Raw genomic sequence first — 16,008 nt, 5'->3', positions numbered from 1 at the left:
CACACCGAACTGCTTCAAGTTTGTCCGTATTCTTTTGTAGCTTCTATCGTATACCTAAAATGTGCTGAGATAAATTACCAATAAACGCCATAGCAGTGATAAAAGTCTCACCTTTTAAAACAACAATTACATAGTCAACATTTATTCATTTCCGCACATTTTAGCACACGGGTCGACCACTGTGTGTGGTTGGTACTGCCTTGTACGCGGTACAAAATTAGCGAACGAACCACTGCGACTGTGCAAGCAAGCAAAAAGGCAACAAACAGCATAAAGTTTTCCCGGTTGTTTTCCGTGTGTATTTTGGCGGTTCATTGGTGCCAACTATCAGGAAAATATATCTTCGCCGAGTACTGGCAGCGTGTGGTGTGTTATCCATTTATTAGTTCGCCGATAGTTACTGGCTGGCTTGACTTTTTCGGACGCTTGTAGGAAAAAAATATCCATTGTGTTGCATTTGGTACTGCTAGAGAACAGCGCTGCATTATACGAGCTTGGTGTGAATTAATTTTTTAGCTCAATCTTGCTACTACTACAGCGAATCCATCCTTTTCGTCAAGGTAAGACAAATCGTAAAACAACTCCATAGTAATTCGGCTAGCCAAGCGCCGTCGTAAAGGCAGCTGTTTCATCGGTGATGAAGCGTCTGAAGCCATCGTCGGACCGACAGCTTACTTTATACAACTTGACCTGCATCCAAGTTCCGATACAACAACCACCATCCGGTGGTGGCCGTTGGCCGTTTGGACATCAACTCGTATTGTCAAACAGTGAAATTCATTCAAACGTGTATTTTTCTCCACGCAGATTCCGGCTCTAAAGGGAAAGGAAATGGATCCGGCCGATATAGGGAAGCATCCGGACCTGATAAAAAAAGCCCAGGCAGATATTTCGCACTGCGATGTGCTGGTTTGCGGGCGATGCCATTCCGTGTTCCACCTGGTCGAACTGTTCCGCGAGCACAAAGAGAATGAGCCGGACTGTAAACGGGCGTCCAACTCGACGCTGCACAACTGTGACGAAGCGCAGGCGAAGGTATGGGCTTTCCTGCTGTGGAAATCAGCTCAGCGTCCTGCGACCGGCGAGGAGAAGAACGCCGGCGGAAGCAATTCGTGGAAGCTCTACCAGACCTGGGTCAAGCTGGAAGAGTCCGTGCGTGATACATGGATCGTTGCGGGCAAAACAATCCAATCGTTTTCGAAGGTAAAAATATGATTCACGCCGTTTGATGAGCGGCTTCATATTGAACAAAGTGAATCAATACATCTTTACTTCGCTTTTGTAGACCGGAGCCGGAAGCCTTCAGGAAATGCCAGTGAAAATTACCAAAACGATTCTTGAGCCACAAACTGAGGATAAAAGTAAGTATCTACCATTGTGTCGATAGGTAAATGTCGCATCCCTCAAAAACTCCTGCAATTTGTTCACTACAGCAAATGTTCCGAACCGCTTTGCGCCAACGGTGCGCAAGCTGGCAGATGGGAAACCGAACACACCCGGGAATACGGTTGATACGAAAAATCGTATCGTTGTCGGTGCCCAGATGGGTGTGGTGAAGAAAGTGGACGGCACGGTCGTTAAAACAGGTACCGTTAGTACGCCGGCCACCGCAAGACGCTCGTTTGCAACGCGCACCCACCCCAAGACGGGGGCATGCTCCGAGGAAGAGGTGGAAAAAATCTTAGCCAAACGCTTCAGCCCAATCATCAAGATGCACGAGTACCTGGTAAAATGGACCAAATGGTCGAACGATCAAAACACCTGGGAACCGCTGACTCATCTGCACTCCTGCCAGAGCATTCTGGAGCATTTCGAGGTGCAGCTGGCTAAGCAGAAGGAACAGCGCGCCGCTACGGCCGCCCGCGTTCTACAGCAGCAGCGCCAAGAAAAGGGAGGAATCGGTACGACTACCACTACCGGAAGCACAAGCACTGGGACGACGAGCACCACCACCACCGCTGCCGGGGCCGGCACCGGCTCCATGTCTTCGGCAGCCGCTGCAGCAAATCAACTCCGCCCCGTGCGCAACTCAAAGGCAAGTGCCCTCGATCGTGTAAAGCAATGGACCGCTGGCAATCAGTCGCCGGGTGATTCGGCGGAAGATGCAACACAGCTAGGAAAGCGCAAGCTGGATGAGGGTGACGCCGATGGTGCCGGCACGGGCAACGATGCCGATGGGGTCGATGCAGCGAAAAAACTCCGCACCGAATCCGTTAGCGATGCCCTTACGAAGGTGTCGCAGAGCGGAAACGTGAAGATAATGTCCGTTTCGGCCGCCACCGGATCGTCGGGCGTCAGCAAAACGGCGGTGAACGGGACGATGGCGTCGGCAAAGGATGGTAGCGCGGCGGAGGTCGTTATTATCAAATCGCCCAAAGACGGTATCGCCAGTGGCATTAGCAAAAAGCCGCCCGGTTTGGTGGTGGGCAGCAGCATCACCTCACGGCTATCGCCCCGCAGCGAAGCGGCCAAGGTAAAGATCGTCTCCAAGTCGGAAATGGGTGGTGTGCACGGAATATTCAAAATCAAAACCGACCCGACCGGTTCTTCCCCACAGAGCTCTCCGAAGACGGTGACGACAGGTGCGGCCGGTGGTACAACGACTTCAGCTTCCTCGCGCCCTGTTACCATCTCCTCGACGGACATGTCGGGTGTGACGACACGCATCATACGTCGAAACATCGACGGTACGGAGCAGCTGATAAAGCAAACGATTCGCAAGGCACCGAAGTTGGTAGCATTTCCTCCAGGCTCACAGCAGCGCCCGGTCGGTACGGTGATCGGTGTCACCAAACCGGGCGGTGGTGCGGGTTCGGCAACAACACCTGTACCGAAAATTACCACTTCTTCCGCCATTGGTCAGCAACGAACGGCGTCCGTACCGCGCGTCATTTCCACAACCCAGCAAAAGCCATCGGTCAACCGGGTAGTAAGCTCCGTCTCCGGCACACCCGGCACGGTCATGCGGACGTCAACGGTGACACGTACATCGTTGGGTCCCGCATCGTCGGAGCAGAAAATTAATGCACTGCGCCGACAGGGGGTTAACGTGGTGAAGCGCGTCATCACAACCAGCACGCCGGTGTCCGGTGCCAAAAAAACGGGCAACGAAGAGGAAGAGAGTGAGGCCGATGGTTTCGCGTCGAACATTGCGCTGCCTGCTCCCCCAAGCCCACCCCGAGCGATGACGCTCTGTCCGGTGACGGGTAAGGTGTTGGCCCAGGCAGAAGGTGAACCTACGCCCGTCCCCAGCCCGGAGGCGGAACCCGAGGAGAAGAAATCGGACACCAAACAGGAAGGTGAGCAGAACAGCGCGGAAGGCGAACAGATGGTTGTGGCCAGCGGAGAGCAGACGGACACGCAAGTGCAGCAGCTGCTGACGAACGAGGACGGTTCGGCCATTATTGTGGCAGGCGAGGATGGCACCCTGTATCAGGTGGCGGGTAAGAATGCAGAAGGACAAACCATACTGATAACGCACAATTCCGATGGAGAGCAAAGCTGTGTGCTGGTCGCATCGCAGGAGGGCGAGGAAGATTCAACGGGCGCCGGGACGGCCGGTGTCCTGACGCTGGATGCGGCCGTTTCGGAAGCCGTTGCCGTACCGCAAGAGGTGAATTTTGTACAGCATCGAATCGAAGGAATAAGTTAATAAAACGTGAACCTTTACGCTATTATGCACAGGGACAAGAGATGACAGAGGAGCAGGCAGCACAGTATCAACAGTCCGTCGATACAAACCAGGAGTTGACGATCTCTACCGAAGATTCACAGGACACGCAGATAACGGCCGAAGTAGTACAAGCCGATCAACCGTCGCCCGGTAAGTCTGCAAGAATGTAAACGAAGTTGTTGAAACGAAAACTTTATACCTATATTAAATAACTATTTACTTACGGTAAACTTGTTCCATAGGCGGTACCAGACGAGTGGTCCTACTACTCCCCGATGGAAGCTTCATGATGACGGAAGTTAACGACGAACAGTACCAGTCGTTGAATCTGGTCAACTAAACAGCTTTTCGGGATCTTGCTGCAAATAGTGGATTTCTTCGGGAAAGGAAGGAGAATATTGTGTAGGTTTAAGGTTTTAAAATTAATTAAGGTAACATATGCGTACGTTGTAATATTATATCTAAGTTTTGTATTAAGTGAGCTTTTGCTTTTACGTTATTTTACTCGCAATGTATTGCCGAGAAATTTTTTTTTAAAGGACTTAACCTCAGCTTCTGCTCAGTGAAAGTTATGATTATACCTAAATAAGCATTATACATACGAGCAAATGATTCCTGTAATTTGCTAAGTAAATTAGCTACACAAACCTATCAAAACAGACAGATAGTTACAGCACAATCGTACATTAGCAATACAGAGTAAATCTATAAACAGTAAAAAAAAAGTTTACCTATAACAGCAAACTCTGAATGTTTGCTTGCTAATTGTATCACAAATTTCCACAGCAATAGGCTAGTAACGCTATCGAAATAATTACATATTAAATGTTATAACGATGCAGGTTGAGCTTGTACAAAAATGCTACTTATAGTAAGCGGACAGCAGCTTGACCAATATTTCAGAATAATATATTAGTAGCAAAACTACGTTTGCGATCAGCTACTAGTTGTGTGAAATTAAGCACACCGTCTCATCCGAAACCTTATTCTCTAATACTGATGACTTCACGGGAAGTCTCCATCCATTGTATTCCCCTGTAATGCAGATGATTAATTTGGCTCTAAAGCACTGAATATTTTTCCTTTAGTAAGTATTTAGTAAGATGAAAAGATATTTTACATTGCTGAATTCTACGTGCGCCTCCGAACAGTATTCAACGGTCATTTTAAATATCTTCAGCAAAATTTCCGCAATATCGTATTGCACTGGAAAGACGATGTTAACAAATTTATTTTGTTAAATATACACAACCGGGTCACTAAAAGGCAGTACACCCGATCGTTAGGTGTTAAGTAAAACTAGGTATATCGCAACATGCTGCCCAAATGTCCGATCGAATGATCTGCAGTGCGATTGGCATATGTCATCAAATGAATCGTCAGTAGTTGCGGTGCGAAGGGCAGCAAATCACAACATCCAAATCATTCGGTTTTGCATTTGCGTTCCGTATCATCCAAAGTTGGCGATAATCCATCCTAGTTAATCGAAGGTGTGCATCTTAGCTTACTGCAGACATTTGATTGTGTTTAAACCCTATACGAGAGGTTCCATACACATTTCTTTGTGACGACGACAAACAGTGTGGCATTTGACGACGTGGATACTGCGATTCATTAGGCTACGTTGTTTTTCGTTTGGGAAAATTTAAAGAGCATTATAAATTGCGGTTAACTCCATTGCAGAAATGCATTTAGTTGCGTTTGGATCAATTGTTGCAGGTGTACGTATCATAGAAGAACAGGAAGAAACTTCGTAATATGTTTTATGTTTCGTATTGCGGGATGGAGCAAGATGGTGTGCTGCGAAGGTTTCTGTGAACGATGTGTAAAATCGAAAATTTTGCTTGTAAAGTGAAAAGTATTCTATTTAAAGTAATGTACAATGGTACAATAGAAGAGCGTGCTGCGTCACCAAATTGTTTCCCGAGCCTGAATTAGTGTCAATATGGTACAATCTGCAGAAAGGAAGTGTCGGTATAATTTTTTACCGCTTTCTTTGCCTGGACTGTAGTGAACGGTGTGTGATACTGGTACTATGGGTTGTATACTATCAGTTTTAAAAATATCGTTTTGTTACAATAGAACGTCCGTGTCTTTTAAGCCAAGAAAATGGTTTACACTCTCTAGAACGATGAAAGTTTTGTTTCATTGTTTTGTTGATTTTATAACTACCAGATGGAACCATCATACGGTCTTTGAATGTAGTTTTTATCATTTTTGTTGAGTACGATCAACTATATACACCATTATAGATGTTGTTTTCGTCACATCCTTTTGTGTCCTGCTATAAGTGTTCTATTTACAATTAACATTTTTTTATGAAAAGAGAAAACAGCGGTTGAATGTAGACAACACGGTGGAAAGCAACGTTAATGTAAGAATTGAACGACCTGTAATAAACCTGCCACATGTCGGCCAACGTGGCAGCGAAAATCGACAAAACGTAGAATCGACATTCGGCAGACTGTCAATAGGTGGGCGAAAAAGCGGAATGTGCGCGTGTGTGCGTGTGCCGAGAGTCGAAAGTTAGATCGAGCTTTGAATGTAATTCGTGGTGGCGAAAAGTGACGGAATAGGTCGAAACCGCGAGCACTAGGGTTTGGCCGCGAATAGCTAAGAAAGTACGTAAGTGAATCGCTGAAAAGGGATTTCAGCACGTCGATGAGTGTGCCGTGGATGTTGAGAGCTAAATTTTCGTGCGTAATGCACGGCGGGTGAAGCGTTAAAACGGATTAACTGTGCACGCGACTGTCGCCTAGCGGTAACCCGTACAGTCGCCATCTTGGGCTAGCCGTGCTGCTTCTTCGTTTTCTCACTGGTCGGTTATTCGTGGTGGTTTTTCGTTGCCGTCGTCAGCGGATCCGTGTGTGCATGAATGTGTGCGTATGTGTGTGTGTACGCGTTGTGTATGACTATTGGAGCAAAGTCATCATCATCATCGTCATCATTCTCACTATCGCTCGCTGCTAAGAGGAGAAAGAAGTCTAATAATTTAGTTTTACAGTACATTAATGAAAGTTTGAGCATTAAAATGTGATCATGTTCAACATTAGATATAACCTGTATGCGGATTTTCTTTGTTCTGCATGAATTAAGCTCAATTTGCAGTGTTACTGTATCGAAAAATAAGGTGCCAGGGTGTATTTCACCGTTGCGCTCTGACGTGTTCAAGCGAGTGGAAGAAAAGAGATAGAGAGAGAGAGACGGAGCGTGTGTGCGTGTGTGTGTTGGAGCAAGTGCGAGCTAAGCATAAGAAAAGCCGAGAACGGACAGAAGAACAATGCCACATCTGAGGGTGGACCAAGCGGACAAGTGCACTGGACATTAAACGGAAAGATCTCGGACCTAGAATTAATCATCTGGGAAGCTTAAGCGAAACGGCAAAACTCATGGCATTGCCACCAAGATGCCCTAAACCAACCCAGAACATTGTTATCAGCCTAGACATGAAAAAATGGGCGTTAATTAGAACAATCTGTGATGGGATTTGATTTGCAGGGAATGCTAATTTCCGATAAGAGAATAACCCGTGGTTAAGCTGATGCCCACCAATCTCATGCTGGAGAGATTGCTGCGGCGGTGGCATCGCTGATTCACCGTAGAACCCGACCTATGTACACGTTACTTCACTATAAAGCCGCTCGACTTACACACGCGCACATACACACACAGCAAAGCGTTCGCACCACTACAGGCGCACGGACGGGAAGCCACCCATTTGCGTCGTCGAATGTTAACAGCAACATGAAAGAGCGGGACGGCAGACACACAAGAGAGCCCCCAAAAAAGCTGCTTTAGCTGGAGTTTTGAACGCGCCTGTGTCAATCAGCCACAACGATGAAGATAATGGAAAAAGGCCGGAAGAGGCAAAGAAAATAATGCTTGCCAAAGGGAGAAAGAGGATCCAAATACGATGCCCCCGTGAGATGGGGTAGAAAATTTTCCGACGGCAAGTCGGTCGACTGTGTGTGTGTGGGCCATTAGGCTCGATTTTCTGTGTGCGATTGTGTTTGTGTGTCAGTATCGCAGCTTATGTGGGGTAAAGTCGTTTAAGTTGATGCTTTCTCCACCGGCAGCATTAAAAGGTTGAGTCAACCGAGTCGCTCTGAGTTCGCCTGTTCAAAGCTGGAATTGAAAGGAATGATTGTGATGGATCCATTAAAAAGATCTTTAAAATTTTCTAAATTAAAGGAAACAGCCTAACACGGTTTGAAACAATCGATAGCAATAAGCTGTTAAAACTTTTCATCTCAACAACTATAGCCAACAGTCTACCTTCTGTTATAATGTTGCGAATTTAACAACTTTCCCCTGATATGATTCATTATCGCAAAGGTGGAACATCACGTGATACAAATAGCCATACAGTTCACGGTTATATGAAACGTGCTGAACGGACTCACGGCTCACGAAAACACAGGGGATTTGATATGAATTGATTTGTGGGCAAATCGGTATTGATTTTGTTATAAATGGGCACGCACCTGTCGGAGAAATATGAAACCGGCGAACTGCTCGATGCATAAAATAATAATTTAAAAATTTTCTTGTCTTTCCAGATATTATACTAGGCTGGACGCAACTTCGATACAACAAAAAAAGCCCATTAAAATAATTTCCAACAGTTTGGAAAAAAAAGGAAGTGTGTGCAACGACGCGTGTGTCTACTGTGCGTTAATGTTTCTTTAGCAAAGAACTGAAATATCGCCTACAATAAATTCCACTACAGTACAGCAGGCCCCATTGGCAGTGTGCAGAAAACCAAGCGAGGAGAAAGTCGTAGACACAGTGTGTAACGTGGTCCATCCGAAGGAGAGAGATTAAGTTTATTAGTTTACTAGTAGCTACAGCTGTTAATTTAGCCATTTGTGGTCTTTCTGTGAAACATTCCATTATATTATATTATTGGTCCGGTGTGTGAAGCTTCTGTGCACACACGCGTACTAAAGAGAAAGAGAGAGAGCAACCCAAAATCGATCATATCCTTCCGATAGTACGAAAAAAAGGTAAGTTGCAGATATGAAACATAAAGGGGTGGTGCATTAAATTGATATTATTATTTTCCATGTCTCTTTCCAGGTGTGCAACATAAACGATAAATAACAACACAACAAAATGGGGAACGTATTCGCTAATCTGTTCAAAGGATTGTTCGGCAAAAAGGAGATGAGAATTTTGATGGTCGGATTGGACGCTGCCGGTAAAACCACGATCCTGTATAAACTAAAATTAGGTGAAATTGTTACAACGATTCCTACAATTGGTAAGTGTAATGATTGTGATTTCATCATTAGATCGAGTTGTGTAAAAAGGTGAATTTCTTCATTTGCAGGTTTCAACGTGGAGACTGTAGAGTATAAAAACATTAGTTTTACGGTGTGGGATGTGGGTGGCCAGGATAAGATCCGGCCCCTGTGGAGGCATTACTTCCAAAACACACAAGTATGTTTGTGAACACTCGTTGGTCACCTCGTTGGTGTTCGTTGGCGTGGAAAACATCCTCTAACAATATTAATTCTATATTCCACAACAGGGACTTATCTTCGTGGTCGATAGTAACGACAGAGAGCGTATCGGTGAGGCCCGGGAAGAACTGATGCGAATGTTGGCCGAGGATGAGCTCAGAGATGCTGTTCTACTGATATTCGCAAACAAACAGGTATGCGATCGCAAAAATTCCAATGCGATAAATTAAATATGAAGCCGAAGAATTTAACTTTGTTCCACCGCTATACGGCGGTGTTGAGTAATCAACACGTTAATCGATCGGTGGTATTGACAAATAGTTCACTTCTCCTTCGCTTGTACCGGAAGTGTGAATTGTACTTTGCACTGTTCATTATCACCAAAAATATTACATTCCATCCAACAAAAAAAAAAAACGAATGCCGCAAGGGGGGCCGCGAAACCACAAATTAGCATCTTCATTTTGTCCGTTTCTCACTATCGTACGATTACAATCTATCATTTGTCTGTTCTTTTTGTTTTAGGATCTACCAAACGCAATGAATGCCGCAGAAATCACCGACAAGCTAGGACTACACTCGCTACGAAACCGCAACTGGTACATTCAGGCAACCTGTGCAACTAGCGGCGACGGACTGTACGAGGGACTTGACTGGCTTTCCAACCAGCTGAAAAATGCAAACCGTTAAGTAAGCTAGCTCGCCGGCGTAAGCAAATTAGCTATTAGCAGCAGCAAAAAAAAACAAGTAAACTACAAACACAAAACTGAAATCATCCATTTGACCGGAGAGAGAGAGAGAGAGAGAGGAGTTAGAAGTGCTCTATGCGCGCGCTGTCGTTGCCGCGCGTTTGTCCGCCGGCGCGCCTCATCGCCGCCCATCGTACGTCATCGAGTTTATTCAGTTTCTTTTTTTTTCGGCAGAAGAGGACACGGATCATATGGGGGGAAACAGTATAAGAAGCTTATAGTGTGTGCAAGAAGGTAAAGAAAGCGTAGGCAGGCGCATCGTGTGAAGCAGGATCGTTTTCTATGTTTATCGGTGTGTGGTCTTGAGTGCGTTGTTACATTTGTTGTATGTGTTACTGTTGGAAAACTGAGTGGTCCCCATTCAGCAAATGCGTGAAACATTCTCATAAAGAATATTCCTATCGCTACCAATTGGTTTTTGGATGGAAGTGCGGGAGAAGTGATGCCTCCAGAGAAGCATTATTAATGAATGGAAAATAATCTACTCGAGCAAAGAAACATCATGCTGACGCAAACGAATTATACACACAAACACATACAGCATACATTATGTACACATACACACCAACATGTTTACACTTAACTTAACTACGGGACAGAAAACGTACGGACGAAACTAAGCTTAGTTATGATAGGCAAAGGAACAGCGAGCAAATGGAAGATTATTTAACCAGGCAATGTAATAATAAGTGAGCGCATTATATACACACACACACACACACACTAACACTCGAGGAGTTTTGATAAGCGATAGGCAAATGTGGAGATATGCAGGTGGACATTTAAAGGAAGAAATATAAGCCTCCTCAAAAGCGCGCTTCTGTGTGATGATTACACTCTTCTATTGTTCTATACAACACTCGAATATAGCCCCACGGTACTAATATAACCTTTACGGTTTTTATTACACCTTTGATATAACTTGATCGTATGGCGCTATACATTCGTATTTTCGACTGTGGAAAGGGTGTGCAACACGTTATAAACGAGTTAGAGCATGTGCAATTATCATTGATGGCCGGTGTTTGTGGATCAGGTGGCAAAATTACAATTATGCTTGGAAACGAAGGACGGACAAAGGACGTAACATACATATACACACCCAACATACAAACGTACACGTACAACAGGATAATAACTCATGACACACGTGAAACACCGATGGCAGAAGGGGAACGATTCGCGCGACACACGCAAGTTTGGCTGAACGAAGGATGAAAATATATATGTATAATTACAGATAATGAAACGATGTTTAGGTAAACAAAAAATCTATAAAGAAAGAGAGGGTCAACTGCAAGAAATAATAAGTGGTGCGGAAAACAACACAATCCCCAAACGCGCAGCACTCTAGGGTGGGGAAATCGGTGCAGATTGCACCGGTTTTGTTTTTGCCACCAGACAGCAAACCAATACATAGACCTTTAGGATAATATAAACCCATTCCCCGCTGAACGTGAAGCACACGAAGTCGATCTTTTCGACCCCTCGCCCCCTCCCCGTTAACTGTCCATGGGACACTGGAAAGGAACATGAGCGGAAAGACATGCATCAAACCAAACCAGCACACTATTAGGAGCGACCAGAGTGAAGGCCACCGCGCCTCCAATAAGAAATGGACACACTAAGAGGATGTTTTTTGTTTTCGTTTGTTCGCCTCCGAAAAGAGAGCGTTCCGGTTCCGTTGGTGAAGTTATGTTATCAAAGGGAAACACCCGTTCCAATTACTACTAAAGCTACTACTATTACTACAAACTACTGTAGCAGTCCAGGCAGTATGTATATGGTTTCCGATGGTTTAGCATTCATTTGGTTTTGTTTGGCAATGCAGTGCTTTTTTTGGGGTTCTGTTTTGCTTTCCACCGGGGGATAAATTCAAGAACATATAAAATTAGCAAAGTATAAAAAAGGAGTACGTGCGCGCACCGTGCGGTGTGGTGGGGGAAGGCACAGTACAAGCGAACGTTGCAGAATTGATGGAGATGCGATACAGAACATAGATTGTTCGCTTCCTCTATTTATTATTACTATTATCATCAGCTCTATATCTACTCACGGATGAGAAACAGAAAAACAGAGAAAAGGACATGATCAGCAAAGTCACACCTCTTTTTTTTAATTTTTACTAAGTGCAAGAGAAAACAGAAGCTAGAAGAAAACGATACAGTTATTAAGAGAGACATTCGAACATTCACATTCGGGGTAAAGGGAAGATCGAGATCCACCATAACTGGAGCGGAACAACAAAAAAAACACATAAGCAGAAAAGGAAATGAAATAAATAAACGAAAAAATGGAACGGTTTGAGAGCTTATTGATTAGTGGCAAAACTCTAAATAAATGTCGAACGTCGAAAGCCGCAGTCCGTGGAACCGCTTGGATTAAGTCAACGAAGCGAAGATATTATGAGCCAACAGCCAACGAAAGAAACATTTGGCACTTATTTGGGAAATTGCAACATTGGCTCTTCTTGAAATACTTAAAAGTATTACTTTTATCGATATCTAACAATACGAGTACATTCTTACTTGTAATTGGTACTATACTAGAATTTTGCTTCTATAATACTAATGTTTTCTACGAATATTTATTCTTTGTATTATTTTTTGTAATATTTTTAATATTAATTTTAATATTTTATAAAAATATTCTATTGTTTAATCGTTATTTTACGATAAATTATTCTTAATTCGGACAATGTTTGGTGCACTACTGTAAATGACAGTGTCTTAAACAGTGCTGAAGCTGTCATGATGTTGACAGTTCTCCGCGAACGACAGTGTATTGGTGAGCCGTACACATATTGCAGGGCTCGCAACCGAGTTGAACTGAACGTGTACCAATTGTTTGCTTTGGGCCGGTGTATCGTGCCAAACAAAATTTGAACGTTGAACGTGAAGGGTGTGCGTGTTTCGTCCGCCGTCGCGATCGGGATTGTACCAGACGACGTAAATATTTCATCGTAGCGTTATCGGTGCGTGAGCAGTTGTACATTCTTCCGTTGTACAAAATAAGCATAACAAAAAAAAGTACACTCGGTTCTTTTGTTTAACGTTAGTAGGTGCAATTGTACAAAAGTGTCACAATGTTGCAGCCGGTAGTGTTATCAATCTTACAGCCACTCTTTCGTTTGCAATTGTTTATGCGAAAATGGGACGAATCGGTAAGGCAAACGCAAGCATAAAAGTAAACAATGTTGTTTGCGCACAAACCGTGCCTGCCCGTTCGTGTGATGGTGGTATAGGGCCCAGGAGAACGTGATCGAACCACCGAACTCTGTCATTTGAATACAAAAACAGCGTTTCATTCTGGATTTGTTGCCGCGCGTGTACCGTTCGTGGGGAGGGAAGCAAAAAACGCATATTCGATGCCTCCGGACATAGTACCATCGTGATTTATGGCCATTCCATAGGGGCGCACATTCATTGCAAGCAGAACACAGCGATCTCGGTTCCGAATGGAACCAATATCGGAGAAAAGCAACATCGTTTCGAGTGTTCCGCTAGTATACCAAAAAGTAATACATTCTCGATCACGTCACGCCGGTAACGGTTGGGCGCGAGAAGAAAGAAAGCATACGAAGAAATAATATAAAATGTGAATCTTCATTCCGAACAGCGCAACCATATGCTACAGCTTATCTCTGACTGCCTTCTGAAGTTGAAATTTTCATTATTAATTGTTTGCTTATTTTTTAAATATTTAATGTGTATTTCAGTAACGTGCAAGTGTTTAAGATAGTTACAGTGATGTAGTGAAACAATAATTAAAGAAAATGAATATAATTGTATAAAGCATAAAAAGTTAATTGCATCGTACATCGTAAGAAATCGAAACCAATTCAATACAAAAACGCGAAAAAGCGATTTTGGTTAAGTGGGAAAGTGGAGCAAAAACGAAATCAGTTAAACTTGAACCTATTGGCCCTTCCCACACTGGAAGATAGATAACGAGGAACGCAACCAACATGTGTCTTTAATTTTTTGTTGTTGGAAGCCTCTTGAGATGGTGTAGTAACGCATTTCTAATCGTAAAATTAAACTGTTCAGTGATGAGCATATAAAGCACCGGAGAAGCAAAGTGAAAAAAAAAAAACAGTGGAACCGTTTCGGGCAAACATCTCCAATAGTGGAAAATCGCCTGGTGGTGGACGACAACTCCCCGGCAAAGTTTTCAAGTGGTGGAGTGAATGTTTCTTATCTTTTTGCCTCGAGGTAAAAAAAATAACGAACCATCCAATAAGGGTAAAGAAATAATCTTTCCCTGTACCACCAGGCTGGTAATAAATCGTGAACCGGAAGGATGGTATACTTCCGCCAGAGATGAAACATTAGCAATGATGGAAGAAGGTAAGTCACTTATCCTTACTGTGGCTGCTTGAAATGTAAAGCAACACGTCGAAGAAATTGTGTCTCTTACCATGGTTTGTGATGCTTTCGAGCTGATGCTGTGAGGTTTTCACTCCATCGTCGAATCCTTATCGGGATGTTCCGGATGCTGCTGTTGCACTGCACCGGATGTTAATAGGAGGAAGAGTTTTCCAGCATTTCCTTTAGCAATGAATCCTCTTCACAAGCACCAAGCCAGTAATGCACACGCGCAACGCACACATGTGTGAATGATTTGTTGAAAAATGGATCATCTGTTCTTCATCCTCAGGAAGATCTTTCAAAGTAAAAAGTGCTCTGTGTGCTACGATCCATTTTTTTCCTTGGCATTTTTTTTAAGTTAAAATTTGTTCCAAAAAGTTGCAAACACTTTTACAAGCTGCTAAAAAGTTAATGAAAAATGTAAAAATAATGGTTTTAAAAAGGGAGTTCCTTGTACATTACGGCGTTTTTTGGGGGAAGTCACCGATTTGTTATGCTTCTTAAGGGCTTTTTAAGAACTCATAACGGTCGCTTAGGGTTTTTGGGTTTTGCTTTCTTTTTCCCCCTTCAGAAGTTGCTGTTCCTCAAAGCAACAAAACACTCTTACCTGTCGACGGCAAAGAGCGGTCGCTGGACATATTTTACTCGAAGTCCAATAAAGCACTCCAGAAGCTGAGGTTTGTAGGAAGTTGAAGTTTGGAAGCAAAACATAAAAGCCATCTCTTTATAGCTGATTCAGTTGGAAGGTGAGATATGGCGTTGCTTAGTTCCATGTGTTTTACCTTCTTTGCTATTCACTCTACCCCCGAAATGGAATAGGCGAGATAAGTGTCTGTTATGCTGCATAAGGGTTTTATACACCGGAACTCGGATCCCAGATTTGGAAAGGACTAATAAAAAAAAACCCTGGTACTGGTGAAAATCCCCCGGGGAAACAAGACAACATCTGTGGTTCATTAATAAAAACAGAACACCCTTCTGCTAGCGCCATCCCTCATCCCGACTCCCGGGGATGATGTGTCCTTACTGCCTGCCTCGAATCGAACCATTCAGAGTACGTGCAATTAGTTCTGACCTGAAAGATGTGTGTATATACTTTCCCTGTGGCCTATAATTCAAGTTCCGCGTGTAAATGGGGTAGTCGAAACACGTTCGGTGTTATTCAATCCTTGAGAGATGTCACCTCCTCGGAACAGGCTCGTTTAGCTCATCTTCCGAAACGTCTGTGTACAATGACTTTGTGCAACGTTAATTTGGCTTCGTTTTCTCCTGTATAAGATAAGGGGTTTTTGGGAAGCTTAACGTGTTGAGGTGTTTATTGTTATGTGAGAAGATTACCCTTTGTCTATAATGTTCCAGTTTTTTTTGCTAATGGTTAATGGTAACCCCTGCATTTTTTTTATTCTTAAGTTTGTCATCTGAGTTCTTTTCTTATGCAATTGAAGATCACATACAGTAAGGATTTATAAATAAGATTTATTGAAATCAGTCTTTCTGTGTGGATTTATTAATTTCTTATTATGCTAATGAAAAGGTTTGCTAATAAATTTTAAATTATTTCATTGTTGGAAACTAGCATCATTGCATTGTGAAAAATGTAAATTTGCTATTCGCTTTGTAAAAGTAGAACAATTTAAATATTTTCTTTCAAGGATTTCACACCACACAAAGCTATTCTTTTCCTTTTGCTATGGGTGTCAGAAAAGGTCCTTAAAATATCGATCAAATAACTACAAAATAATAAAGCCGAA

The 16,008-nt window shown here is 43.4% G+C and overlaps 2 protein-coding genes across 9 annotated transcripts in view; both read left to right on the top strand.

Moving 5' to 3' along the window:
• Nucleotides 1-164: 164 nt before the first annotated feature.
• LOC125768350 (ADP-ribosylation factor 1) lies at nt 165-12,186 on the top strand. 5 transcript variants are annotated; one of them, XM_049435867.1, is made up of 8 exons: nt 165-560; nt 808-1,203; nt 1,286-1,361; nt 1,434-2,473; nt 2,558-3,613; nt 3,685-3,823; nt 3,916-5,163; nt 8,233-8,442. In XM_049435867.1, the coding sequence occupies exons 2-7, from the start codon at nt 832-834 to the stop codon at nt 4,011-4,013; spliced, it is 2,781 nt and encodes a 926-aa protein (XP_049291824.1). In that variant the 5' UTR covers nt 165-560; nt 808-831; the 3' UTR covers nt 4,014-5,163; nt 8,233-8,442. The 5 variants fall into 5 exon arrangements, with proteins under 5 accessions (XP_049291824.1, XP_049291823.1, XP_049291827.1 ...); XM_049435866.1 differs by having other exon boundaries at nt 1,434-3,613; XM_049435870.1 differs by lacking the exons at nt 165-560; nt 808-1,203; nt 1,286-1,361; ... (2 more) ...; nt 3,685-3,823; nt 3,916-5,163 and adding exons at nt 5,249-5,394; nt 8,753-8,936; nt 9,006-9,115; nt 9,207-9,332; nt 9,664-12,186 and having other exon boundaries at nt 8,233-8,679.
• A 570-nt stretch (nt 12,187-12,756) lies between these two features.
• LOC125768352 (uncharacterized) overlaps nt 12,757-16,008 on the top strand; it is a 52,491-nt gene continuing 49,239 nt past the window's right edge. The window contains exons 1-2 of one of the 4 annotated variants that reach the window (XM_049435872.1): nt 12,757-12,861; nt 13,606-14,236. The gene's annotated coding sequence lies outside the window, so the exon portion shown is untranslated. Of the gene's footprint in view, nt 12,862-12,893; nt 14,237-16,008 lie in introns of those variants that run through there. The other 3 variants (XM_049435874.1, XM_049435873.1, XM_049435871.1) reach the window with 3 other exon arrangements.

The sequence above is a fragment of the Anopheles funestus genome, chromosome 3RL, assembly GCF_943734845.2.
Source record: "Anopheles funestus chromosome 3RL, idAnoFuneDA-416_04, whole genome shotgun sequence".
NCBI lineage: Eukaryota > Metazoa > Arthropoda > Insecta > Diptera > Culicidae > Anopheles > Anopheles funestus.
This window is presented reverse-complemented; position numbering and strand designations above follow the sequence as displayed.